This window comes from Haemaphysalis longicornis, unplaced genomic scaffold (genome assembly GCF_048455015.1).
Source record: "Haemaphysalis longicornis isolate Haplotype H1 unplaced genomic scaffold, Haemaphysalis longicornis Haplotype H1 scaffold_12, whole genome shotgun sequence".
Classification (NCBI taxonomy): Eukaryota; Metazoa; Arthropoda; class Arachnida; order Ixodida; family Ixodidae; genus Haemaphysalis; species Haemaphysalis longicornis.
The window spans coordinates 859,893-885,599 of NW_027526225.1; the positions used below are offsets into that span (position 1 = coordinate 859,893).

The following is a 25,707-nucleotide window of genomic DNA, read 5'->3' on the forward strand; positions in this document are numbered from 1 at the left end:
CAGAGTTTGGCAATTTGGATTTTGGACTTCACGAGGGTGTATTGTGGACTTCAATTTGACGCAGTTTGCACGGAGAAGAACACTATCTCCACTGTTTCCTCAACCTTCGCGTCTGACTTGCAAGGTGGCCGTTTTTTTTTTTTTTTTTTTCCTCATACAAAGCCTCATTACAGGCGGCATCTCGTGATGGCTACGGTCAGTGAACTGTCCTTCTCGCTTGCAGGATCCAGGTGATCATGCTGACCTTGTACAACCTGCACGTCACAGGGGCCAACGGGAAGCTGGGCTACTTCCGCTGGCGGGAGCACATCTGCAACTTCATCGACCGGCACTGGACGGCCTTCTTCGGGGAGTCCAGGTGCGCCCGGCCCTCCTTTCATCGCAAAAGCTATACAGTAAAGCCCGCTTATATCGAACAAGGATATATCGAATTATTGCCTATATCGAACCCTTCTACAATTCCGATAAAAATTACATGCATATTAAACTTTTTATATTGAGCGCGATTTTGCTCACAATGGGTATATCGAACTCTCCCGCGCCGGATTTTTTGCTTTCCTTAGGCGTGCGGCAGGCGTTCCCGCAATACATCGGCGCGCAGCGGTGGCGCGGGTGTCGCTTGCGCCTCCCGCGCAAGCTGGAGTGCATCCAAACCGGCCGTAGAAGAGTGGACCAGCTCCACGCATGCATGCCGCTGGCACCGAAAGTGCCACATTGGGCGCTGCAGGCCGAGGTGTCGCCGATCTTCAAGTCCGTGCCACTCGCTGTCCGCACTTGCTAGGTTCGCTGGGTTCGCCGTTATTCGCTTGTATCCATGCTTGTCTCCGCTCTGTCGAAGACGCCGAGGTCTCCATACTGCTTCCGAGCACGAGTGAAGCCGTCGCGGCCGTGGCCCTGCTACGGCGATACTGCAGTGCCATTGAGGGCAGCGGTCTTGTGCTTGGCGACTGTTTAGATACCGTGGAGCAAGCAGTCACCAGCAAAGCGTTGCGCTCCAAGAAGCAGGCTACACTCACGCAGTTCTTCCGCCCCAATAAATGATTGTTTTCTTTCCAAGAAAGTGTCGTATCAATAGTGAACTGCAGGGTGGCAAGAGCTCATTGTTAACCCATGACTCCGTCGGCAGGCATGCTCTCATGTAAGTTTTTTTTGCTTCGCTTTCTATATCGAAGTTTCGCTATATCTAACTATTTTACAATCCTTGCGCTGTTCGATATAAGCGGGCTTTACTGTAAATGGCCCGTTGTAAATGTCTGGTTCCCTGGGAAGCGTTCCATAGCACACAGCATTCCATAGCGTAACCTTAAACTCAGTAGTAGTGAGAGGTGCCCATCCACCCCAATGCACTGCAGATGAAGGGAGCACAAAAAGGCAGCGAATTAAGTGAACAGATGGGCAGCAAAATGCACCATCATCGTCAATGGCTGTGTAAGAGGAATCGCCTGTAAATGTCAGCCTCGTGCACCACAAACTTTTAAGTGCGAAAGCACTTCTTAAGCGAGCCTGAATCGTCCGCCGCCGTAGTCCGCATAGCAACAGCTGCGGGTGCGCGCGCTCCTCGTCTTCCTTAGCAACGGGGGGAGATGGGCGCGCGCTGCCTGGCCGCTGACATGGCACATACCCACGTGGGGGATTGGTCAGGAATCGGGCGTGAGAAGGGCTAATGCACCCGCTTAAAGGAGTACTGACACGAAATTTCAAAGCTGAGATCCGCTCTAGCAATCAAGTACAACGACAACACAAATAGGTGTCTGTGAATAAATGCATCTTTCTTTCTTTGTAGTTGTGTGTGTGTGTGTGATCTCTCTTTCGCGAACATTACCGAACCGCGCAAATTCAACTCGTGCATTCGCACTTTCACATTCTTCCCCTCAGGGAAATGCGGGGAATTTTTTTCTCATGACTGTACACGTACTTTGAAATGTGGAGAAAGCACAGCGCCACTTGTGAGTGCATCGACGTGGCCATGTTATGTTCCACAAACTTCTGTTCCCGACTGTACATGTACCTGTTTGGAATGTGCAGGAAGCGCACGGCCACATTCCGTGGTACTGTCGCCGGGGCTCTGTCGTCCGGTTGCCCGCTGCTCTTCCGCTCCGGAGCGGCCGAGCTTGGCGAGAGCGGCTGGTGGACGCTGGCCACCATGAAGCCACCATCACCGGCCGATTTCGGTATTTAGCTTCACGCAAATACCACCTCCACATAGTGTAATGCAGGGGGGGGGATGAAACGTCAGTGCCATCTCGATCAGAAGAAGGGCTTGTAGTTTGGAGATCTGTCGGCAACATCGCTGCCGAATGGTATTCTGTAACATTCAACTGCCACGCCTGGGTTGTGGCTATTGGACACTCGTTTGGCTTGGTTGAAAGGTCGCCATTGCTGACCACCAGCACTGGTCTGCAATAAACGTTCCGTTATAGTGGCCAAGCCCTGTGAAGGCGCTTAATGGAAGGGCAGTGGAAACATTGGCACAGAGTCTCCTTAGCTCAAATCTAAGCTCGGGTACCGGTGTATATTAGCTCCAAAGAGCGTTTGTTTGGTATTATGTTGCAGTAGTATTTTTTTCTTGGCAAGCTCACGGGCTGATTGACCGAGATAACTATTCAAAATGTTATCCAACTTGCGTTTTGCTTGCTTGTTTTTCTATCACCGCTCTCACAAAGTCCCTGCTATGCTAATCTGGGCACAATAAGCGTTTGGCCTGGTATTCAGTCCAACAAATGTTTGTTCACTAAACAACTTTAAAGAGGGAAGAGTGATCCCTCATTGGCCGTCGGTCATCTGAAGTATTTGGGACATTACACTACTTACCTGCATCTCCCGGCCTTCCTAGATTGCAGCGGATCTACCCCTTTGTTTGTTCATTTTAAAAAGTCCTTTTTTCTTTGTTTGAGCTGCAACTTCAGCTTGCCGTGTCTGTTGCATTTCCTGTGTCCTGACACGAAACAAAACATTGCGTATCTCTGGGCTGGCGGCATGCGCTGAGGCCTTCTTGCTGAATATCGAGAGATGTGTTGTATTGTTCAACTTTTGCCACAATGGGTTTTTTTGTACATTTTGTTAACAACAGAGGCTGCCTCTTCCATCAAGCCTGCTGTTGCATTCTACAAACAATGGGACTGCATCCGTAAACAATGGTGGTATGGGAGAGCTAGTTCCTCGCTGGTTTCGTTGTTTTTTTTTTTTTTTTTTTTTCAGGATAATTTTTTTTTTTTTTTTTTTTCCAAATGTTCTTTTGGGGGTTAACTCGCCGAAGTTGCACCTTGGCTGTAGGACGTGCTGTAGTGGAGGGCTCCAGGTTAATTCAGACCGCCTGGTGATCTTAACATGCAGCAAAATTTCAACACACGCGGGTTTCCGCTTTTGGAAGATGGGTTTATTTAGAGCGTCGAGACTTACATGAGGAATAATGCAGGACATCTGAATCCTTAGCCCGCAGGCTAGTTATAACGCCCCTTGTAACGGGGTTTAACTGCATTTTTTTAATTGGGCATCCTGCTTTAAACTCTAGTGAAGCATGCCATCAGCGTTTTTTGAGTGCGCAATCGCATGAGCAAGTGCTGATGAGATAGAGACACGGGGAGTGTTCATTTTCTGTCTTGGTTGCACTACCTTGTTCTGGAGCTTTTGCAGTGTACAGCTGACACTCGTTATACGAAAATGCTTTATTTGAAGTTTTTTGCAGTTCCAATTACAATGCAGGGAGGAGGAATCGTTGACGCTATTACGGAAGTAGTATCACTTGTAGCAAAGTCAGTTTTTTTTGTTCCAAGGACTTGGTTATAACAAAGATTTACCTTGCTTTCCTTCTAATTTAAAGAAAAGAAAGAGAGACTGGTACAGACGCATAGTTTTTGTTAATAAGGTTAGCATATTTTGTATGAAAGAAAGTGCATTTCTTGTTACTTTCCTCGTCAAAATTTTTTTAGTTCATTTTAAAGTTTCACACATGCTTTGGCTGCTTGTATGAGAACTTGTTTGCATTTTTTTTTTGTCTTGATATTGGTATCATTCAAAACACTGGTAAAGTTGCACGACTCATTTGGAGCCAGCATTTTCTGAATGCGGATGCACTCATTAACAAATGAAAGTACACCTCTTTAAAAGGTCACCAACATCAAATGTATTTCTATAGTTTAGCATTAATATGAACAGAATATAAATTCTAAAGAACTGTGCAGAGTGAGAGCAAAGTATTGTCAAAGCATATCGCATTCGCGAGAGAAAGGTCTGTAAGCATGACGTGTGCGTCTCACATTTTTGAGCACTGTTTTGCAGGAACGATGGGAGTTGATTGAGGCATGGACGACACTGGCCATGTTTCAAGTTTCGGGGTTTTGAAAACACGATTGGAGCGCAGGGGATTTCTGGCAACATTCTTAGCACAGGCTTGCGAACTGCAGTATCACTGCTTAACTTTTTCCGCACCGAGAACAGATCGCAAAGGATCGTACGAGCATGTGGATTACCTCGCATGCCTGCGTTTTCTCTCTGAAGGTAGCTAGATTGGGTGTTTCATCATCTCCAGCCCTGTCTTTCTGTGGAAATCATGCAAAGCTGTGCGTCAAGGGGTCAAAGATTGGAATTGAGTGGAAGAGGACAGGAGCAGTTGGAAGTCTGTGAGACATGATGATGATGATGATGATGGATTCCTCCTCCTCTGCAGAGGGTGCGAGCGGACTGCTGGCAAGGTGCCGGAAGGCCAAGATGGGTGCCACGGTGACGGCGGAAGAGCAGTCCCCGGTCCTGGACTGTCCACGGAGGCGCCACCTGGGGAACACCCTCCAGGCCGCCATGCACCTCAAGGAGAAGCGATCTCTGCTAGTCACGGTCAGTGTGTGTGTGTGTGCCTCTTTGGCAGGGGTTTCCCCAGGCATCGAATCAAGGGGGGGTGTCTCAATGGCTCTGGGGGGGGGGGTTCATAAACTAGAAAAGCTGTTTTTTTATCCCACTAGTTAAATAATAGACGTCTGTTAACCAAACGCTCATCCCCGTGACGTACGTTTTTCATTTTCTATATATATATATACACCTGAGAGGCGGTGCTTTTTTTTAATTTCTCGCCATTTTTCAACGTATAAGGAGATTTTCGAACTTGTTACCAGGGCCAGTGACGAAATTTGAGTTCTTGAAACAATGTTTAGGTAGTACACAAATTATGCAGCACTTATAAATCAGGCACCGATTGTACGCTCCCGATTTATGAAAACGCCAGGATTAGCTTCCGTAGCCTCAAACCACTTTGCCCCTTTCCTTTGAAAGCCTTTTTTGTGTGCGCATACAAACTTGCCACGAGCTCTCGAAAAAAAGGAAATAAATACGTGCAACGCTAACAGTAAGCTCGGGGGGCGCACTCTTGTTTATTTTGCCCGAGGCTACTGCCAAGAATAGCAGACAAGCAGCCCGCGCATGCGCAGATCGATACTGAAAAAGGTCCATACAAGGACTGACAAGAGTGAAATTTGGGGATTCAAGGGGGGGTGTCCAGAAAAACTAGGGGGGGGGGGGGGGGTCTACACACCCCCTAGGGGGGGTGTAGGGAAATCGCTGCGAGTCTTTGGTCTGCCTCAGTACACTTCTAAAAGTGCCACTGGTGTGAAACGGGGTTGGAACCAAGTGCTGCACTGGAGTCGCCTTTCAGTGCAGCGACGACGTTTTAACTTTTGAGTCAAGCTTCAAGGTTGCAAAAGGGGCTAACCAAATACGTTTGCTGTAGCTATTGAATTGTGCATGCGACTACATCCGTATGTGTTTGCAGCATCACGGGCCCGTTTTTGTTTCTTTTTGTTGGCTTGGCAGTCACTACTTCCTCGGCACAATTTGCTCTACTTCTGTTTCTTCTATCTGTTTCTCTAGAGTTTTGTTTCTCGCATTTTAGTGCGTGTCATTTCTTTATGTTTTACTTTTGTTTTCCCTGTCATTGTGGTCTCCGCAATTTCCCACGTCCACCCCGCTTCATTGTAATCATTCCCATCCGGTGTAGCGAGGCTGACCTCTCCAGTTACTGATAGAAAGCTGTCCCCCTCTCCCTGTGTTTAGGAGACTTGCATGTGCTGATAGCTTAGTACAGCATGTTGTTGGGCTAGTTGGTGCCGCATCATGAAAGTAGAAAAAACTGCGCGTAAAAGACAGGACCGTGACAAGTAGACAGGACAAGCGCTTGTCCTGTCTACTTGTCACGGTCCTGTCTTTTACACGCAGTTTTTTCTACTTTCATGATGTGCTGATAGCTTTGAGAGCTTGTTTCTGGGCTAGTTGGTACATTACTACCTATAAAACACTGTGCTAAATTAACATTGATGAAGGCAAAGGATGGCAGAACACAAGATGCACACACGGATAGGGTTTTGTGTGGTGGTTTTTTAGTGTTTTTATGTTTACGTCTCCACTGTTTTCCGATAGGGTTGGAAAATAAAGGCCAGTTGAAAGTTGCGCTTTCGTATGTGTGCATCTTGTGTTCCGCCGTCCTTCGTCTCTGTCTTCGTCACTGTCAATTTAGCGCAGCATTTTATACGTACTGATAGCTTTGTTAGAGGGAGGGCGTGGGCTTGTCCCATTCAAGGATGCACACAAAGTCGATGCAAATTGACCGTTTGTGCGGCACATTTGTTGCGGCGGTGGATTGCCAATTGGGCCTGCGCTGAAACATTGAATGAAATGTTTTTTTGAGGGGTTGCCAGGAAGACACGGTATTTACCACGAGCTCAAAATTGTGCTCTTTTTCTTGCATGCTAGGGTTCTGCATGTATAGCTGCCATGTGCGCAGTGAAGCAAGATGAATCGTAGTACCTAACGCGACAAACGCAACCATGTTGTCCCGAAACAACCGAATCGGAGTGGAGTGGCAAAGGAGACGGTCATCCTTATCACTGTTGAGGCAAGCACACACACATGCATGATGCACAGTGCAAAAATAAGAAAAGAAATAACGGATGAATGCTGAACGGAGATAAAATGGAAGTGGCAAAGAAAGTGAAGGAAACAAGGCTGACAACAATAAAGGAAACGCAGAAGCTACAATGTGGTTGCACAAAATCTGAGATAAAAGCTGCTTAGAGTTTGTAGGAGGGACTCGAGAGACCAGAAAAAGCAACTCTAATGACAAAGCACTTGATAGATTGTTTCCCAATGTTGTTTTTGGCTCGTGGCAAGGAATGTTCACTGGTTTGAAATACCCATAGCTGGTTAAACGAGGTGGGAATTTGGAGGTCTTGATAGAACTAGGCGTTTCTAAAGCAGCTGGAGCCCCCATAACTAAGCTACATAATACCTGCCCTTGAAGAAAGTACGCAGGTGTTCTCGCTACCTACTTTCTGGTCTTCTGTTTGCTTTTCTAACATAATGTGGACGTTGAATCTGCTCTGCTTGCTCCTTCAGCCTATCCCTGGCCAACTGTGTGTGATTGCACTGCTGCTGTCTGTTCGATTGATGTTGATATCAACACATTCATGCAAAAATGACTTATGTGATTTAACGCATAGTACTTGGAGTGGTTGTTTGCAGCATGCAAATGTGAAGATGTGTCTTCCTTCTGTGTCATCCCTGATTTTCACATCTTGGACTGACAGTTCGTGCATCTCAGTTATTTTGGTTCTGCTCAAGCTGTCGCATAGAAGAACTCTCGTTAAAGTTGCCACTCATTTTGTCCTTGAGGGATCCGTGAAAAATGATATCGTCATCCCTTTCTGCTGTACTAGCTCTCGTGTGCGGTTACTCGCAAATATTTCCAGAAAGCAACCTTTCAAAAGGGGGTCTAGAAGAAGTTGGTGTTGGGCTAGTTAGTTTTTTACTCTTGCTAGACGACTCCAAAAAGAATTTTCTCTGTGCAAGCAAGAGTTGTAGAACCCATTTGGAGTGAGCAGGAACAACCGCACAGCAGGTTGGCACTTCTAATCTAATCTAAATCTAATTCTAATCTAATTCTAATCTAATTCTAAATGTCAAGATGGTCGTCTTGACTTGACTTGACTCGTCGACTTGATAATCGTTACATCTAATTGCTGAGGCGGTGAAAAAAAAATCTGCAGCAATTCTAATTATGTTGTCTTTTTCCGAAGATGAAGGGCGTACTGCAGAGTTTGTCCGTGTACGCTATATTTTCATTGACATTTCCAACTTTTCCTTCGCTGACTTTTTTCGTTTATTCTTCAGTTTTTGCGGGAGATGTGTAAGGTGCACATTTTTTATTTTTGTCAGATCGTTTTTGTTAAAATTTTATTTTTTTTTACGTTCTTATTCTTTGGTTTTTCAAAATTCTGTCCAACCAATTATCTCGATGTATGCTATTATTACGATTTCAAAGTGGAACTTCCGCCAAATCTGCATTTTTGTGGAAATGCAGGGCGTTACATGGTCCTGGCTGTGGGGTACTCGGCAAAGAATGCAACACATTCATTAAAAAAAAGAAATTGTTGATTACAGTCGGACGAGCTCAACTCCAACTGCACGCGAGCGGCAGCTATGACGACCGAGCCGGTCTCGGAGAATGTGCACGTCAAGTCGGAGCCTTTGGAGCCTCAGGAAGAGACGAACAGTTCATCACTCGGAATAGACGAGAGCCTCATGACACCCGAAGACTTTCAGTACGACACCTTTTCTTGTTTTTTTTTAAGATGTCGGCCAATGTGTGGCTTCTGGTTCAGTTACAGTTCCCTCTGTTCGGAAGGAAGGACACTTGCATGGCATGCTGCTCCATGCTCTGTTTGGCTAAATCCATGCATCACTGTTGAAGCTAGGTGGTGTGAAGAGGTGTGGGTAATAATATGCACATGAAAAAAAGAGGGTCCGGGCGTCATGTCCTGCTTTCCACCTCAAGGGAGCAAACAGTATTCATACAAAGTCTATGAAGGAATCTCAATGCACCTTCTGCCTTAGGTAGGTCACCACCTTCGAAAAAAAAATTTACAAGTTTAGCCCACACGCTATAACTATATTTTTGGCTTCTAAAGCTTATACAGTTACAAACTTTAAAATGATAAAATTGCTAAAAATGTCTAACAAAAAAAATATATAAATCAAAATGCATGAAAATATGCATGTTGCGCGAACAGTCATAACTACAAAATGGTAGGTGTGATTCAAACACGACTTGGCAGGAACATAATGAGGACAATATCCTGTGCATCTACCCTCCGCGATTATCACATCTTTAAGCTAAGCTGCGTAATCATAAAAACACTGAAAAATTTGATATCCGGCAAATTCGGTTTTCACACAACTGGCCATAATATAAAAAGTTACCAATATTTTTCAGTTATTCTGCTTCATCGCATAGTTCTATATATAAAAAAACAGCACGCAAATTTTCGTCCGGAAATATTTACTACAAGCAAAGTTATCAGTTCGTGTAGCTGATGGATGCAAAAAATCAAGGTTTGAGAAAAATGGCTTTAAAGGTTTAAACCTATCTAATCAAAAACAGTCAATACGCCTAAAATTCGCCAGGCTCGTAGCTTGCTCCCTCCTTGTAAGCGGCACGATCTCCTTTTGGCCGAGCTCAAGCGCACATTTTTTTTGTTGCCTGTTTTGTGTCTTACAGGTGGCTCATGTGCAGCCTTCGTCATACGGTGACAGTCAGTGACCAGGCATGCCATCTTCGTACTATAACTGTAACCGCAGACTATGAAGTACCATAACTGTCTCCTTGCAAGGCTAGAACTAAATCCGCGAGCTTAAAACGGCATATGAAAAAGCACAGACAGCCAGACGCAAACGCAAGGCAACGCAAATGCGCGCAACGTGAACAAGAGCGTGCCACTCACTGCCCTCTGGTGGAAATTTTGAAATAAATTGAATGTAAAATATCTCGCAAAATGCGTACAAAAGCTTTGCAATGTACCTAAATAAATTAGCATTGCATAACATATATACGAAGAGACATTTATGACCATATGACAGATGCTGTGGGATCGGAAACCTTCAGTTTAGGTTTTGGATGCGTCGCGGAAGGGTTAAAAAATGATCATAACTTTTGAACCGATTAAGATAACAGGATAATTTTTTTCGCTAAATATTCTTCATTAGACAGGGATGTTCAGAATGCTAAATTTAAAAAAAGCCTTTTTTTTCCCAAAACTGCGTTTCTGAAGGTGGTGACCTACTTTAATTGGCTGTTACCTTGGTGTCGACTCACCCTATTGGATTGTGACACAGAATGTAGGGTGCTTGAGTGAGTGCCTCTGAAAAAGTTTTTGCAAATCAGCTGGCTTGATTGCGCTTAAACTTTGCGCAAAAGTCGCATAATGTGGTCTGTTTTTTTGTTTTTGTTTTTTTCTGTGAAAATACGGGTAAGTGTATTGTGCCAGTTCTTTTTCTTCTTTTCTCTTTTGCAGTCTAAAGAAACCTGTTTTTGTCAGTGGGCCTTTTTGGAGTTTTGTGTATCGACATGGGAACAGAATTTTTCGCCCGGTTTTTTTTCCTCATAGCGAACCACTGGTTTTTAATCCATTGCTAAGAGACCCGGACAATGGTACCATGTCTGTGCATGTGCATGTGGGCATCTGTCCATGTGTGGGTGCAAATTTGGGTGTGCACGTGCTTTTTAAACAAAAAGACTGCAAATTTAGATGTCTTTGTGAGTGTTCGCTCTTCACAATGTGTGACTTGACTTTTCGCATCACGTAAAAATGGAAGGGGTACGAGAGAGGGAAATGACAGCTTTAGTAGTTTATTTCCAAACAAAAAAAGCATTGCTCGTCATCAAACAAAAGCAAAAGTAGGTTTGAATAGCGTTGTCTTTCAGTTAGAACAAAAAGTCATTCAGCCTTTATCGCCCCCTTATTGTGCAGGAATTATTGAAGGCTTATTACTCCCTTGCTTGGCACATTGCCTCGAAGCTCTTCTTCGGAGAGTATCGGTATCCTTAGCAGTCTTGGCTCATTTTTTCCCCCTTGGTAACTCGTTGCAGCTGGAATTCCGACCACGATCTTTTTGGGAACGAGCTTTTTCGGCACGATTTGCTTCCCGTCCCAGAGCCATCGTGTGAGCCATCGGTTGACATCGTTTCCACAAGTTCCGGTGAGTTTCCCGGTCACTCAGCCACAAAGAACGACGGCGTTGAACCACACTGTCAACTTGAGTGTTTAACTAGTTGTTTCTTATCACAAATTATATCAGCTTAGTGTTTTTCAACCAGGAGATAAGCACACACAATGACTTGGCAGACCGCTCACATTTCAGCACACATCCCGATCTGGCTGTCACCAGTGAATGCAGCCTGAGCCTTGCTTTGGTCTGATTGTTTCCAACTAAGCAAATGTGGAAAACCACCTAGAGGCTGGCTGGACTGATGTTGGCACCACTCAATGCGTTACATATTGTCCGAGCAGTTTCAGCAACCAGTATTTGCAGCGTAACTCGATAAACAAGCCTGGCGTACACTGTACAGTTGTTCTTAAGCCTGCGGGGTTAGCGACTTCCACGCGGAGTTTGTTTTTCGGGCAGAAAATGATATCTAATGGCACATGCTGTGCAAGGAAGGCGGGGTGATGTGCCTGCTTCGTGGTAAGGCCATCTCTTAGCATTGACAGCAAGTCTGACAAAATAACAAGAGACAAAAAACTTGCTTGCCCAAAACCTGATGTGCTCTCAACTGTAATGCGCAACTGATTTTCGGGTCTGGGGAAAGATAAAGCAGGGACGTTATCTCCAGAGAGCATGCCATTTGTGGGTGTGAGGACTTCATTTATTGCTGGTATCGCTGTAATACGCAGTGGGTGCCTTTATTCTGCACGAAAAAAATCCTGCCACAAGCCGTGCGAATTTTCGAGCCTTGCTCATGCAGTCGTGCGCACTGTCGTGCTTTGTCAATTTTGCTGGTGTTCATGTTCAGTTTTATGTATGTGCTGTTATGGGATGGTATTTTTCCGGGAAAAAGCTGTGCTATGGGGGGATTATAGTTGCAAGCAAAGGCGTCCTGCTAAAATATTCGACCTTTGCTTGTTTTTATATGTCTGCGTGGTCTGCGAAGAGGCCCAGGATGTCGTTTGCTAAGCAGTGTTTAGAGAGTTGGTGTCAAGGTATATCTGACAATGTGTGCCAATGTTCGGTGAACAAAGTGAGTACAAGGGCAGTTACCACAGTGCGCACAGTCGGGAAGACAGTGAACCTCCTAAGGGAAGTCGATTTTTTTTTTTCCTTTTTAACGTCAGCCAAATTTTAGACAGTTCTATCTAAAAAACATTGAACATTGTACTGATTGAAATTTGGACAATAACGGTTGCCTAAATGCATTGTATTAGCCTCAAGCCGCTGCCCCATGATTGGCACACCTAAGAGAGTTGTGGTTCTCATTTTTTTGTGTGTGTAGTGTAATTTTTGAAGCACGGTACTGCAAAAAACAGGTGCGAGCAGTTTCGTTGCACTTCGCCGCAACCAGTGTCGTCACCACGCTGTACGACTATAAGGACTTCAAAAATTTACGTCACTTGCAGCCCCAAAGTTGCACATCCAGGAATTCAGGCAACTTTACTGCCATCCAGTGAACAACACAGAGGATGTGAAAAACGTCACAATTTCGGGCAGATTACAGCACTAGTGACAACCTTGGAAGATGCATGACGTGTCAGTTGATGGTATGCACAACACAATTCAGTTCGGCGCATTATCTGACGACATACTCGTTTTGCTGTTTAACTCTTTCACGACGGCGCCATAGGCAATCGGAAGCCGGCGTCCGATGATTTTAAATCTCCCGCAAAATTTGAAACCCGCGCTCTACAGACAACTATCGCCATCTGGTGTGTTCATTGGCAACTTCTCTTTCAATTTCGGTTTCGTTTGTTTATGTGTCTCGTGTTGTGGCGGCGTAGCAAGAGAAATTTGAACCGAAGGGGGAGGAGAGGGGGAGGAAAAATGGCGTCGGGTTCGCGCCGCGCTCCGCACAGTCGGACTGCTGTAGCAAGCACTTCGGCAGCTCCTGCTGTCGATTTTTCTGATTCCAGCAGCAGTGAGGGGTCAAGCAATGATGTGGGATCTTCAGATTTCAGTTAGGACGACGAAGCTCCGGTTCAGGTGCCTCGCAGTTCAACAAGCGCTGGCAGGTAATTTCGTTGTGGCTCCGCGCTGTATTTATAAACAAAACGTGCTTCTTATCTGACGACTGCGGTTTTGATTTTGTGTTTAGGGTCTCGAGAATGTACGGCCGGGATATTTTGCCAAATGCACCGCGCCGTATCGCGCTATCACCTTCAAGATACCTTGCGCTCGTGTCAGATTAGCGCTGCAGGGTTCAGGTGCGACGCTTGTCGAGAGCGCTCGATTTTGTTTCTGGTTTTTTACCACCGAACTGATAAGGATTTTGTGCGAGAACATAAAAGAGTGTACCGTACTTACCCGATTCTAACGCTCACCTGATTTTCCTGACAAAAAACCGAAAAAACTTGCACCTCCGATTGTAACGCGCACGGAACTGTGTGAGCAAGAAAAACGAATGCGAGAGAAACGGGTAATTTATTTCCCGAAGTAATCTCACTCATCTCACTCCTCGTCGCTCTCCGTTGACCACAACATCTCGTCCTCGGTGCCATCAAGCACATTCGCGATGCCACACTTCTGAACCAACGTTCAACCATGGTCGATGGGATCGTGGCCCACGCCTCACACGCCCATCCTGCGAGCTTCTCCATAGGCGACCGCTTCAGCCGACCGCTCGTTTTGAACGCGTGAGAGCCGCTGCTACCATTGCTGTTATCAAGCGCGCAAGTGGAACGATTTGACGATTTGTGTGAACGCCGATAGAAAAGCCTAGGCGCCTATGCTTCCTGCGTGCGAAAAATCGTTGCTAAAAGCTTTAGCGCCATCTTGACTTGGTGATGGCGATGGGTGGGACGAAATTTTTGCTGTTTCGGTTTCGGTTTCGTATCCGATTCTAACGCGCATGTGATTTTTCGACCTATTTTTCCGGAAAAAAAGTGCGCGTTAGAATCGGGTAAGTACGGTACTTGGATGCACATTTTACAGAGACTCACTCACCTTTGAGTGCCCTCGCGGCGTGGCACAGCCGTCAGTTGCGCTAGGTTGACGGGCCCTCAAAAATCCAAAACTTGGTGTACATTGTTGATTTATATATTCAATTATAGCCAAGGAACGTAGGAACAATTTGTATATTTTAGAATACCTGAAATAATTTTTTGTCTCGGTAAAAGTGCTGATTTGTGTTTTTCGTATACTTTTCTTGGGGGCTTTTTTCTGATTACTTGACGAATAAACTGTAAGTAATTGTACCTTTATCAAAACTGCTGCTTTGTGTTTGGAAGAGCAATCTATAAGCTACAATTTCATGCATAGCAAGGCTACGTGTGTCCAGTAGCTCAAGAGAAAAAAAACGTTTTGTGGAAGCCCTTAAAATTGGCCGTTTTTCCGCCGTAACGAAAGAGTTAAAAAGAAAAGAAAGGATGGCCCGCATAAAGAAATGCGCTACTGAGTAAGGGTGTTAACGAGGCCATGAACACCAAATACGACTTTTCTCAGTTAGCAAGGACAAGCCTTTGGTGACTCCGTCAGCTTCATTTCAGCCACAAAAAAAAAAATGCACGAATGATTGAACAGGTTTTAGGTTTTGTGCCACAGTGACGTAATATGGACAGCAGTGAGATATTATGGGGCAGCGCTAAAACCATTTTTATAAGCGTGTTAAGGGGAGGGCAGGCTGTTCTTGGAGCTATTTTTTTTATTTACTAATGAATTTTAATGAAACAGCGCAGCATTGCGGAGATTTTTGGGCTGATTTAAAATCTGCAGTCAGATTTTTTGCAAGTTGAGTATTTTTTTAAAATAATTAATGATTGATTGCCATTGTTTTGGGTCACAATTACAAAATAACCACTCCATACAGAATGGCAATTATCTCGTGGCAAGCAGACAAATGACTAAAGAATGCAACGTTGGAGAAACCTTTTTGATTGAGCTATTTTTGGTTGTTTTACAACACACTGAACTTTGCTGAACTTCGAACTCGCTCTTCAGAAATGGCTCACAGGTGGTGCCAATTTAACGCAATAATGATTTCCCGAAGCCTCCGTTTGAAAAACTTGTTTCCAACGTTGTATTCTCCACACATTTAGGTATCACAAGCAGAAAGAAAAATACAGTTGCACCTGCTCTGGGTGCTGAGATATCCGAGGGCGAAATGCTACCTTCGCATTGCAAGAAAAGTACCGTTTCACCATCGAATTCTGCGTGAACTGGGCTGTAGAGCGCGCTTCAAAATGGTATTTACAATAAAATATGGTGCCTTATGATGAGGAAATTTGCAGAATGATATAAAAATGGCAGTGGATGCCGAAAATTTCATTTTTCAGAAAACAATTTTTTGACCGCTTTTCGGCCCCAAAGACCCATCTGCTCCCTTAACTGCATGTCAGCATTCAAGTGAACGGATCAAACAAAACTAGAGGTCCCACTTACAATGGCAGAGTGAGGTCCCACTTACAATGGCAGAGTGAGGTCCCACTTACAATGGCTTCCACTTACAATAGGTCCCACTTACAAGAGGTCCCACTTACAATGGCTTACAAGAGGTCCCACTTACAAGAGGTCCTACTTACAAGAGGTCCCACTTACAATGGCAGAGTGAGGTCCCACTCACAATGGCTCCCACTTACAATGGCTTACAAGAGGTACCACTTACAAGAGGTCCCACTTACAAGAGGTCCTACTTACAAGAGGTCCCACTTACAATGGCTTACAAGAGGTCCCACTTACAAGAGGTCCTACTTACAAGGGGTCCCACTTACAATGGCTGTGGCTTAGGTCAGCAGCTGTCAATCGCACAAATAAAATTTTGTGATATCGTAGAGAAATTGCCCGAAAGTGGTTGGGGACTTGCTCCTGCTTTACCTCTCTTTCTTAATACCTCGATTATTTGTTTTAAATTTTCGATGAAATCGACATCATTGTTGTCGGAACAGAGCAGTTTTTTTTTAAGGGGGGACACTGGTCTCGAGGACCAAAAATTTGCCGGAAAGTCAATTTTGTGTATTACTTTTATTTGCAGTCTACAGGTCTCAAAGAATGTACCTGCAAAATACTCTCACAGCTGTACCATAAGTATTCACAAAGCTGTCGCCCTTTGAAGTCCCCTAAATGGCAATTTTTTCCTATGTTTCCAAGCTACGTGCCGTTTTCTCAAAACCTATTTTTTTTCCCGTGAGGTTACCTGTTGGGTACAATATCTTGGGATGTACTGGTTCAACTTGTATAATTTTTGTTGCATTTGAAAGCTTATGAACTGAACAGTGCAATAAAACCACAAAAATATAATAGAATTTTTTTTTGGTTGCACAAGATTTTATGCGTTAGCTTTACAAAAACATTGGCAATTGATGACCTGACATTTATGAAGTTTACAGCGTTTGCAGAAACAATGCTAAAATTACTGCTGCGGCACAATTGCACTTTCTGGTCCTTCTACAGCGCAAAGGGATAAAAAGTATTCGAGTATTTCATAGGCAGATAACAAAAAAATTGCCCGAAACGGAGTGGCTTAACATGTTGCACAACTCTAGGCTTACACCCCATAGACGAAAACTGACCACATATTGGTGCTCAGAATGTTAAAATACACTCAATGTGCAAATCTCAAGCACATAGGTTAAAAAATAACAACAATGTCTTCAAGAACAGTGTTCCCCCCCCCTCAATGAACTGAAAATGTATTTCGTCTTCACAGCCCTCACCGAGTGATTTATAAAACCAGTGTGGAGTGATTTATAATTTAGTGCAGTGCAGCCAGAGCCCAGGGTGAACTGTCGCTTTGCGTCACATCTGTGTCACGGCTGTGTCGCAGTCACGTCTGAGGACGATGGCCTGCTGCCTGTGAAGGTGGAAGTTGAGGACGACGAGATGCTGGACCTGGACGAGTTCAACGTGCCCGACATGGCCACGGTGGACGCCAGCTACTTTGGCGTCCAGTCGCCCAAGGTCGAGGAGCTCGTGGGCATCCTGGAGACCGACGGTGAGTCCCCCTCCACTTTCATCTTCCATTAAAGTACAGTCGAACCTCACTAGAACAGACACTTATAGCCGGTATTCAATGGCGTGAAATGCATGCAGGCAACCATACGAGTGCGCCGCCACATCTGTGGCCAAGCGTTTGTTGCTAGGCGACGTTGGGCGCACGGCCCGCAGGCCAGGCACCCCTCTTCTCCTCCATGCAACCGTGCGAGTGCGCCGTCACTCGTTACGTCGGGCTCCGCGGGATGGCGGTACTTGTCCATGCTAAGCACGACTGTGAAACACATGACTGTGTTTCACGTTACAAACTCTTCCAAACGCAAAGTATTGCCTCGAGTTCAATGTGAGTGCGATTAATAACATCTCGGTTGACGCCACCGTTTAGAATCGGATTGGAACGGAGCAGATGACGCATGCCGGTGTCTTTTTTTTCTTCGGCGTCTGTGTTGTCTGTGTCTGTGGCTGTTTCAGCGTTGCCAAGCGAAGGAATTGACAGCTAAACTTTTCAACAAATACCGTCTATATAACGAATTATCGGATATAGCCAACTAAATATGAACTTCTGTTGGCCCCGCTTCATTTCAGTGACACTTGTTCTTTTTATAACAAAACCGAAACCGCAGGAGCCAAGCGGTGTCGGATGTAACGAAGAAATGTTTGGTTCGCGCCAGGCTCAAAACTCAAAAGCTGGCAAGTAGAAAACATTGAAAGATAACGCAACCATTTTTATGGAGTAGCTTGAAAAAGTGCAGATGCAGGAAAGGCCCTTTCATGCGTGGACAGTGTGGGAAACTTAATTCAGCTCTGTGTTGTGATACGCCACCGGACGTAGACCCCACGCTTTTTCTAGTAAATGAGAACGGAGGCCTGTTTTGCCAAACGAACTTTGTTCTTTTGTAATATCGCGCTCTCTTGTTCTGGTCCATCTAGTTTACATTACAGCTAGGAAAAAGGTAAAAATTACCTCGTTTATAGGGAGTTCGAAGCCTAGAATAATGCGTCTTTGTATCTAAGATTATTGTGCAAGCAAGGTGGTTACAATGAATACAGGATACAGTGTGGTCCACTTATAACAATATCCAAGCGCCAAGGAAATCCCATCGTTATAACCGATAATTGTTATAAGCGGGTTGCAAAATAAAAAGACGCAACAGAGCTCAAAACATTTTATTCGCACGGCAGCAAGGTCGTACTACTACTAACTTGCGGAAAAGAAGCCACAGTCGGTCCCCTTTGTTTGCCATGTGTGAAGCTAGCGCAAATCTTTTCCACGAGCATATATAGGTGCTTCACCTAGCTGAGGTAAATGTCCTTGGGGGAAACAAAGTCCCCGAGGGACTGTGTCACGCATTGGGCCTCCTACAAAGACACTACCTGGGTAGGCTGTGCTACCGCGTCATTAAAGTCGTCACTGTTGCACGTTTGGTGCCCAATATAACCGGATTCAATCGTTATATCCGATATCGTGGCGCTGGAGCATTGTAATAAGCGGTTTATTTTGCCATAGAAAGCATACACACGTTGGCAGTGCCCTAGCTGTGCATCGTTATATCCGATATATTGTTATACGCGGTATCGTTATAAGTGGACTCGACTGTGTAACAAACTAATTTACTGCCCCGATACTGCTTCATTATAACGAGGTGTGTGTTTTGTCATTTCATGTTGGATTCTTACCAATTCATTTTAAAGCGGAATTACATCTTATTTCTGCGCTGGGGGGGTGACGGCTTGACTGGGGTCTGTTGGTAATTCATTGCATTCATGAAATCAATTTTCTAAGTTTGATTTGATTTGTTGACTGTGGAGCTTACCGCGCTCAGTGGTCAAGTTGGCTATGACGCGCGCCGTAGTGGAGGGCTCTGAATTAAATTCCACCACCTGGAAGTTTTTAACAGGCGCCAGAATCTCGACGCACGGGTGTTTTCGCCTCTATCAGGAAAGTAGCCACTGCGGCTGGGATCGAAACCAGGTCTTTCGTCTCAGCAGCACAATGCCCTGGCAATTTATTAAGTTCAAGGGATTTATTTAAGCTTCATTGAAGTTAACACGTGAGGTCAAGTCAGAGCTACGGTCAAAAAGAACTCTTTTGGGCTGAGGAATACTACACCATGTTGGAGGCTAATCGGAGAAGTGCTGGTACCCAGAGAGTGAGGCCCAATCAAACAGATTTGCCATTTGCTCAGTCTGTTGGGGCTGATAATGCATTCCTGGATTCCTTGCAGTTCTCACAAGTGTTGCATGTTCGAGCTTTGTGCATCAGTCACGGTGGAGCCATTTATTGGAGCTCAGTAATAGAAGTTAGGGTGCAGACGCACCTTGCAGCCAAAGTCAACTTTGAACGCACTCATTGAAATGAGTTCAAGAGCCCCCCTGTAGCAGTGCAACAAAGCAGCCTTTGGAGATGGCTTGAGGTGACCTGGCTGGGGTTGAAAATAATCTACTTACCCATTGTGTATGTAGTGTACGTTGCGGTGTGCACTTCCTCTATAAGTGATGTTCTGGTCATCAGGCAGTAAAAAAAAAAAGGCCAGTGAGAATCAGTGGTCGATACATTTATGTTGAGTCACAGCTCGCACTCAAAAGCAGCCTGTCCTTGAAAAACAGGCTAAAACAGAGGCAGTCAAAGTAGATTCTGAACTAAATAAAGTGTAAATGATTATTGCTGGGTCCTAGAAATTAAACACAAAATGACCTAAATGTCGCAGTAATCATGGCTGAAGCCCCCATTATGGTTCTCTTGCAGATGTATTGCAGTGTAGTGCTTTATGGTGTCATAAATCAGCACAAGTTTCGACGTCACCAAAATTTTTCGTAGGCACTTCAAGCAGTGTGTGGTTTGCTGCACCAGGGAGTAGCTCTAACATTCAGTGCGAGGCTGGTGTAAATTGCGCCCTAAGGTCTATAAAGTGCTCCCTGCCACAACTCGCAGGTGAGGTGGCCGCCACCGAGGAGGTGATCACCGGCGTTATCGACGACGACAACGCATCGATGATGAGCGTCAAGGAGGAGCCCTTGAGCGACACCGAGAGCAACTCGACCGAGACGTCGCAGTCGCGCATGTCGGGGACCACGAAGAAGCGCAGGATGGGAGACCGGGGCCTCCAGGCTGACGTCAAGGAGGAACCCCCGGAGGAGAGGCCAAAGTGAGTGAGGTGATTGGTGGACGGTTTGGGGCGGGCTTTTCAAAATGCGTACGGCGGTTGTACTGGAAGTACTCGAAGTGTGAGCACACTTTCTTCTCTTGTGGTTGAAAGCAGTTCTAAGGACAAAGGTGCACACGAGGGTTTTTTTTTTTTTTTTTATCTGAGACCATTGGTTAGTGTAATATTCTGTCAAATGTTTTAGTTTGCACAGTCGTGCAATTAGCCGTGGCTACTGTATGACGTTAACTGTGCTCACGGAGAGTCCTGACAGAGGGCTTGAAGTATTGTCGGTTGCTATCCTTCAATGCCTTTGCTCCATCTTTCGAAGTCAGCAGCCTGGGCATGTGTCGTTGCACCAGGAAGGAACAATAGACAGGTGTTGGTAATGACGAGTGCTAGCATGCTCATGAAATGGGTGCGAAAATTGGTGTTATGTAATTGCTGCCTGCAGGACGTTTTGTTGAAGAGAGACTTGGCAGTTGTCGAAGCATGGATCTTCCCGTGGTCTCTCTCTCTCTCCTTTCTTCTCTCTCTCTCTTTTTTTAATCTCGTGAGATGCAATTCAAATGAGTTCTCCGAAAAGGAAGGAAAAATTCCGACTTACTTGTTTAGAAGGGGCTGGTAGAAAAAAAAACTGGTAGACGATTGACTACATGACCCTAATGCAATTATTTCACCTTGGCTTGCCTTGCAGTTTCTGCCTCCTCCTCTGGCGTAAGTTATCATTATAACCATCGACCAACGCTGTATTAGCATCCCCCGTTGGCTACCTTAACTGCAGCGCATGTACGCTTGCTGTGAAGCAACCTTTAAAGGCAAGCGTTGATGATTATGATTACGGTGCGGATACGATGAGCAGCCAGCATTTTAAAACAGAGCACATGATAACAAGTGCACGCACGCACCCACACACGCACACACTTTATAAATATTCTCAAAGTGTACTCCTCTTCTATCTTGGGCAATATGTCATTAACTTGTGCACTGTGCCCCCAGCTCAGCATTCATTTTCCCGGAGCAGTCCAGTGCTAAGCTTAAAAAACCTGTTTCAAAGATCCCGGAAAGCTGTAACGCTTACTGAAAACATGGCAGGAAAATATGGCAGATGTTTTGGATAGGTGGGCCCTTGTAGTAGAAGTTTGGAGGTGGGGTTTCAGGCACGGGCAAAGGCTTGGGCTTTCTTGTGTTTGCTGGCTGAAAAGCAGGCAGGGCAGCATTCGCGCATCGTTGCTGCAAGGGCTCCACTTCGCATTGCAATCATCTTTTGATCAGACACTCCTTGTACAGACCAGCAAATTTCTGGCCATTCACTCTTTGGTGAGCGAATGCCCTGTTCTGGGCATCAGCAGGCTTGTTTATCTAGTGGACGGCGTTATGTTCAAGTTCTGCCTTATAACGGGAGCGCAAAGCATTTGTTATCACGTTCAGTGTGAGGCCAAAAGTGGAGGGAAAGTTTGGCTCTGTAGTGCTTGCTCTGCTGTTGCAATGATGCTGTTCCTAGACCAGGGAAGCCCAGCAAGCACACTGGACGCACTGCAAGCACATGTTCTCGACAAGCTCGTTTAACCTCTCGTTTGTTCCGTCGTCAGGTGTGTCCCGATGAGCATCTACGAAGAGCACCAGCTGCTGAGCCAGATTGAGAAGTACGCCCTGCGGGCCCCCCTTCCCTGCGAGGCTCAAAGGCTGAGGAGGAAGCTCCTTGTCAGGCAGGTAGGATCCGTGATGGGGTCGGATAGCCTTCAAAGTGGTCCTCTTTTTAGGGCCACCAGAACGTCAAAATTTTGGCCTGGTTGCCTGTTTGTCACCGCTTGCTTCAGACACTCGTCGGCCAACCAAAAAATTCGGCCTGTTTGCTTCACTGTAAAGGAACCGCAGCCACAGCTCTCACGCAAGTCCACATTATTGAGTAAGGCGGCTCAGGCACCTAAATGTGAGGGAACAGATAAGTACGCTCCTTGTCAAAATTTTGTAGGCCACGTCAAACATTTCTGGGCCACAAATAGTTCAAATCAAAAGCTTAACATTCAATTGTGAGCGAATTATATAATAAAAGTAGGAAAAGAACGTGTTTTTTCCAGCTTTCCGACATTAGACATTTCAGTTTCGCTCGAGAGGCAAAGTTGTACTTCGAATTTCTTGTGGCCAAAGCCCTTCTGGATTGGCCTAGAAAATTTTGACAAAGACTGTACATAATCGATAGTGCCAGCTTTGTTTTTATGGAGAATAATCGAAGCAGTTTAGCATGGCAAACGAAAAAAAAAAAGGTTTAAAAACAGTGTTGAAACTCCTACAGATGGCGCGCAAGTAGTGAAAACATGGGAAAATTGAATTGAACCTTTCTTGCATTTGTCACGGGAGGGAAAAAGAGCAGAGGGTGGTCTGGGCAGGGGCACCGGAAGAATATTGTCTTTCAACGACATTTTCAGCTAAGAGAGCAGTTATGTGGTAAATTTTGTGTAACACCGCGTTGCCGGCACGGGAGACCATTGTTAGCATTAGCTTCCGTATGAAGTGGCACCGTCTAAGCCTAAAGTGATGTAAGTGGAAATCATGTTTCCGTGCTTTTAATACACCTTGAAATGCTGAAGAGATCAAACTCAGTTCCAGTCGAACAACAACAAAAAAATTGCAGTTTGATCCGTGTACTGTCGGACACAGTGGTGTGCGGGACATGCTTGCAGCCATGAAGTGGTGTTTCTTTATAGTGCATGGTGTTACAGAACCTGGATTTGTGTTTGGAAGTTCTGCACCAAAGCCATATAAAGAGCTTGGTCATTAAAAGCCAACTGCACTCAAAATTTCGACCTCTTGAAAACGCGATTTCCGTATAGTCTCCTGAAAAAGAAAGTAACGTGCAAAATACAACAGCTGAAACACGCGCGTGGACGCCACAAGCAGTCGGCAAAAATCAGCGATTTTGAAACCGAAATAGAGGAGAGCGTGGCCATTGAAGTGACGTTGCAGCCATCCAGCTAGTGGCCGGACGGTCAGCAGCTCCGGAGCAAGCCTGCGCGCAAGCTCTACGCGCGCACGGGGCAGCAAATTGGTGTAGCGCTCGCAGCAGAGCTTGACCGGTTCTCCAGCTGTGTGGCTGGCCAGAGGAAGAAGCTGCGAACAGCCAGAGCGTCACAGGCGTGTCACGGTTGTTTACACGATCCACCGGCAGGTGCAGCGTGGTCTGCGGTGGAGCTTTTTTAAATGCTTCTGACTGATTAACGAGGCGTTTCAGGGGGCTACCGCCCATGTCCCAGCTGATTCGGGGGTACTTACTACGCATTAAAGATAACTTTGGTCGAGGTGAAACTGGAGGGCAGTTGGCCTTTAATTAAGTGATGGGGAAACGATAGCTGAAACCCCGTCCCACTGACTTTTGTGGCTGACTTTACAGTCAGGTGGTTCTGTCTACAGTACTCCTATTCTGTTGATAGCTTAGTGTTTTGTAAGCTGTAACAGCATGCTAGCTTCTCAAGATGCTTTGAAATAAAATTTTCAAAGCTCCACTAAAACGTAGCCAACATGTCACTTACACATTGCGGGTTGTTTTGGAATGACATAAACCGCATTTGTCTTGCCGTCAATTGTTGTTTCCAATTTCGCTCACACGTTTGTGTTATGCCAGCTAACGAAAAGAGCCGCTGTGGTACTCCAGGCGACGTCAAGTTGCTTCAATCCAACGACGAATTGACTGGTCACACTCCCACTCATTTGCGCTATATACTGCCCTGGGGTCGACGCATCCTTTAAAAGAACAAAACTTTTTTGCGGCCTTGCAGATCAAACGAGGTCGCAACTTGCCCGTCTTCGACTTGGACGCCCTGGTCGGGCAGCTTGCTCGCCAACCGAGCAGAGACTTCCAGCAGGTCTGATTTCTTCCTTTGCCTAAAAGCCCCTCCCCCCTCACCTCTTCCCTTCGTTTATCTTTCCTTTGCTTGTTGCACCTGCGTGCATGCGTTGCCCACTGGCCGAGGAAAGTATTGCAGATGTGTAGCTGTTATAACCGTTTTATTAATGTTTGTTAAAACCGCCAGCATTTTATAAATGTTGGTAAGTACTGGGACGGCGAAGCTCTGAGAGATTTGTTTATTTAGGACACGGTAACAGTGCTGATCAGTGAGGGCGGGATAAATACGAAGCCAGTGCTGCTTGCAACTTGCGAAAGGTGCAACAATGCAGTCTGTATGTGCTCAAAAATCTGCATGAGCACTGACACATTTGGCAAAAGCGTGCGAGAAAGCTCAACCCACCGTTCAGTCGAGACATGCACAAAAGAAGTCTCCGCACCAGGGAAAAATACGAGCGTATCACTCGCGCAGATTGCGTCTTAACGTTGGGGCAAACTAATCACTAATCAGTAGTCTCCTTTACTCGATTAATGTGTTTATATGTTCATAGATCAGTGTCGCCTTCTGCTGCTGAGTTCTGCGTGTGCAAGTGAAGTTCAGTTGTGGCCCACAACGCCTATGAAGAACTCTCCTCATCGTTACAATGCTCTGCCATGAACGTGGAGCAGTTTTCGTGTGAGCTTCGACGGGAGGTTGTCTTTTTCTCCATTGATGCAGGACCTTCCCCAGCTTAGGCGGACCGGTAACGCAAAGGATGTTCTGGATCGGTACCAGGTAATTACCATCTCTATGTTCCAAGTAGAAAACTTGTTTGTTGTGATTGTTGGGGATTCTATTGGGGCAGCTCTTTGAAGAAGTTTGTAGGCCAGCATACCAATCACTAGAGCCGAGTGGACCCAACAGAACCTCTGTAGTGAGGAAATAAAACTGAGCAGTTTTTGATTCTGGCCTACTTTTTTGTCTTAGTGGTATGTCTGCTAACTACTTTCTTTTTATTTCTTCGAAGCTTGTTGCTAACTCCATCGAATCCACGCATACTGCAAGGGAGGCAGTCGAAACTTGTTGGCAATGGCAGATGAAGCAAAGATGTGACAGAATTTCACTGCAAGTGTTAAAATCAAATGTTGAACTCTCTTTACATAGTTAGTAGTTGTGGTAACTGACATTTCACTGCAAGTGTTAAAATCAAAGGTTGAACTTTCTTTACATAGTTAGTGGTTGTGGTAACTGTGTTGGTGAAAGTGTGAAGTGTGAATTTCGAGTGTGTCAAAGGAAATTTGCTTTTAATCAGTCAGTGTCAGAGTTTTTGTGGCGGGTGTTATTGCGGCACAAAGCACTCCAGGGCCAAGGAATGAACAGAAACAAATTAGCTCAAGCTAACAAGCAGTTTTGAAATAGTATGTTCCTACCAGTCGAACCTCTGCCTGCGCAATGGCCGTAGGTCAATAGAACCACCGTGGAGTTGACTGGGAAACGCATTGGAAAAACAAAAGCTGTACAGCTTCCTCTTTTTGCTTGCGAACTGCATTTGGTTGCTTGCGCTTATGTTGGAATTTCCTCTCCACTTTGGGGTGTGGGTCTGACTCGGACGATCCTCCACACCCGGCAGCCTCATCTGCCAACCACGTAGTGAGTCAGGATCGCTGGTTTCCACAATTCCCACTTCTTCAAAGGTTTGCTTTGAGCAAACGGTAACGCAAGTATTTGTTGGAGACTATCCCATTTAGTCCACATTTGTGAACCCCTCGGAAAATTAATGGCTCTAA

The 25,707-nt window shown here is 45.5% G+C and overlaps 1 protein-coding gene across 1 annotated transcript in view; it reads left to right on the forward strand.

Annotated features, from left to right (window-relative positions):
• Positions 1–25,707, forward strand: part of Atac2 (Ada2a-containing complex component 2) — a 39,603-nt gene that overhangs the window by 1,287 nt on the left and 12,609 nt on the right. Inside the window, exons 3-12 of the mRNA XM_077692706.1 lie at positions 224–358; positions 2,026–2,171; positions 4,667–4,830; positions 8,422–8,582; positions 10,907–11,016; positions 16,787–16,954; positions 19,886–20,099; positions 21,689–21,809; positions 23,873–23,959; positions 24,659–24,715. Of these exons, the coding sequence (XP_077548832.1) occupies positions 224–358; positions 2,026–2,171; positions 4,667–4,830; positions 8,422–8,582; positions 10,907–11,016; positions 16,787–16,954; positions 19,886–20,099; positions 21,689–21,809; positions 23,873–23,959; positions 24,659–24,715 (1,363 nt within the window). The remainder of the gene's footprint in view (positions 1–223; positions 359–2,025; positions 2,172–4,666; positions 4,831–8,421; positions 8,583–10,906; positions 11,017–16,786; positions 16,955–19,885; positions 20,100–21,688; positions 21,810–23,872; positions 23,960–24,658; positions 24,716–25,707) is intronic.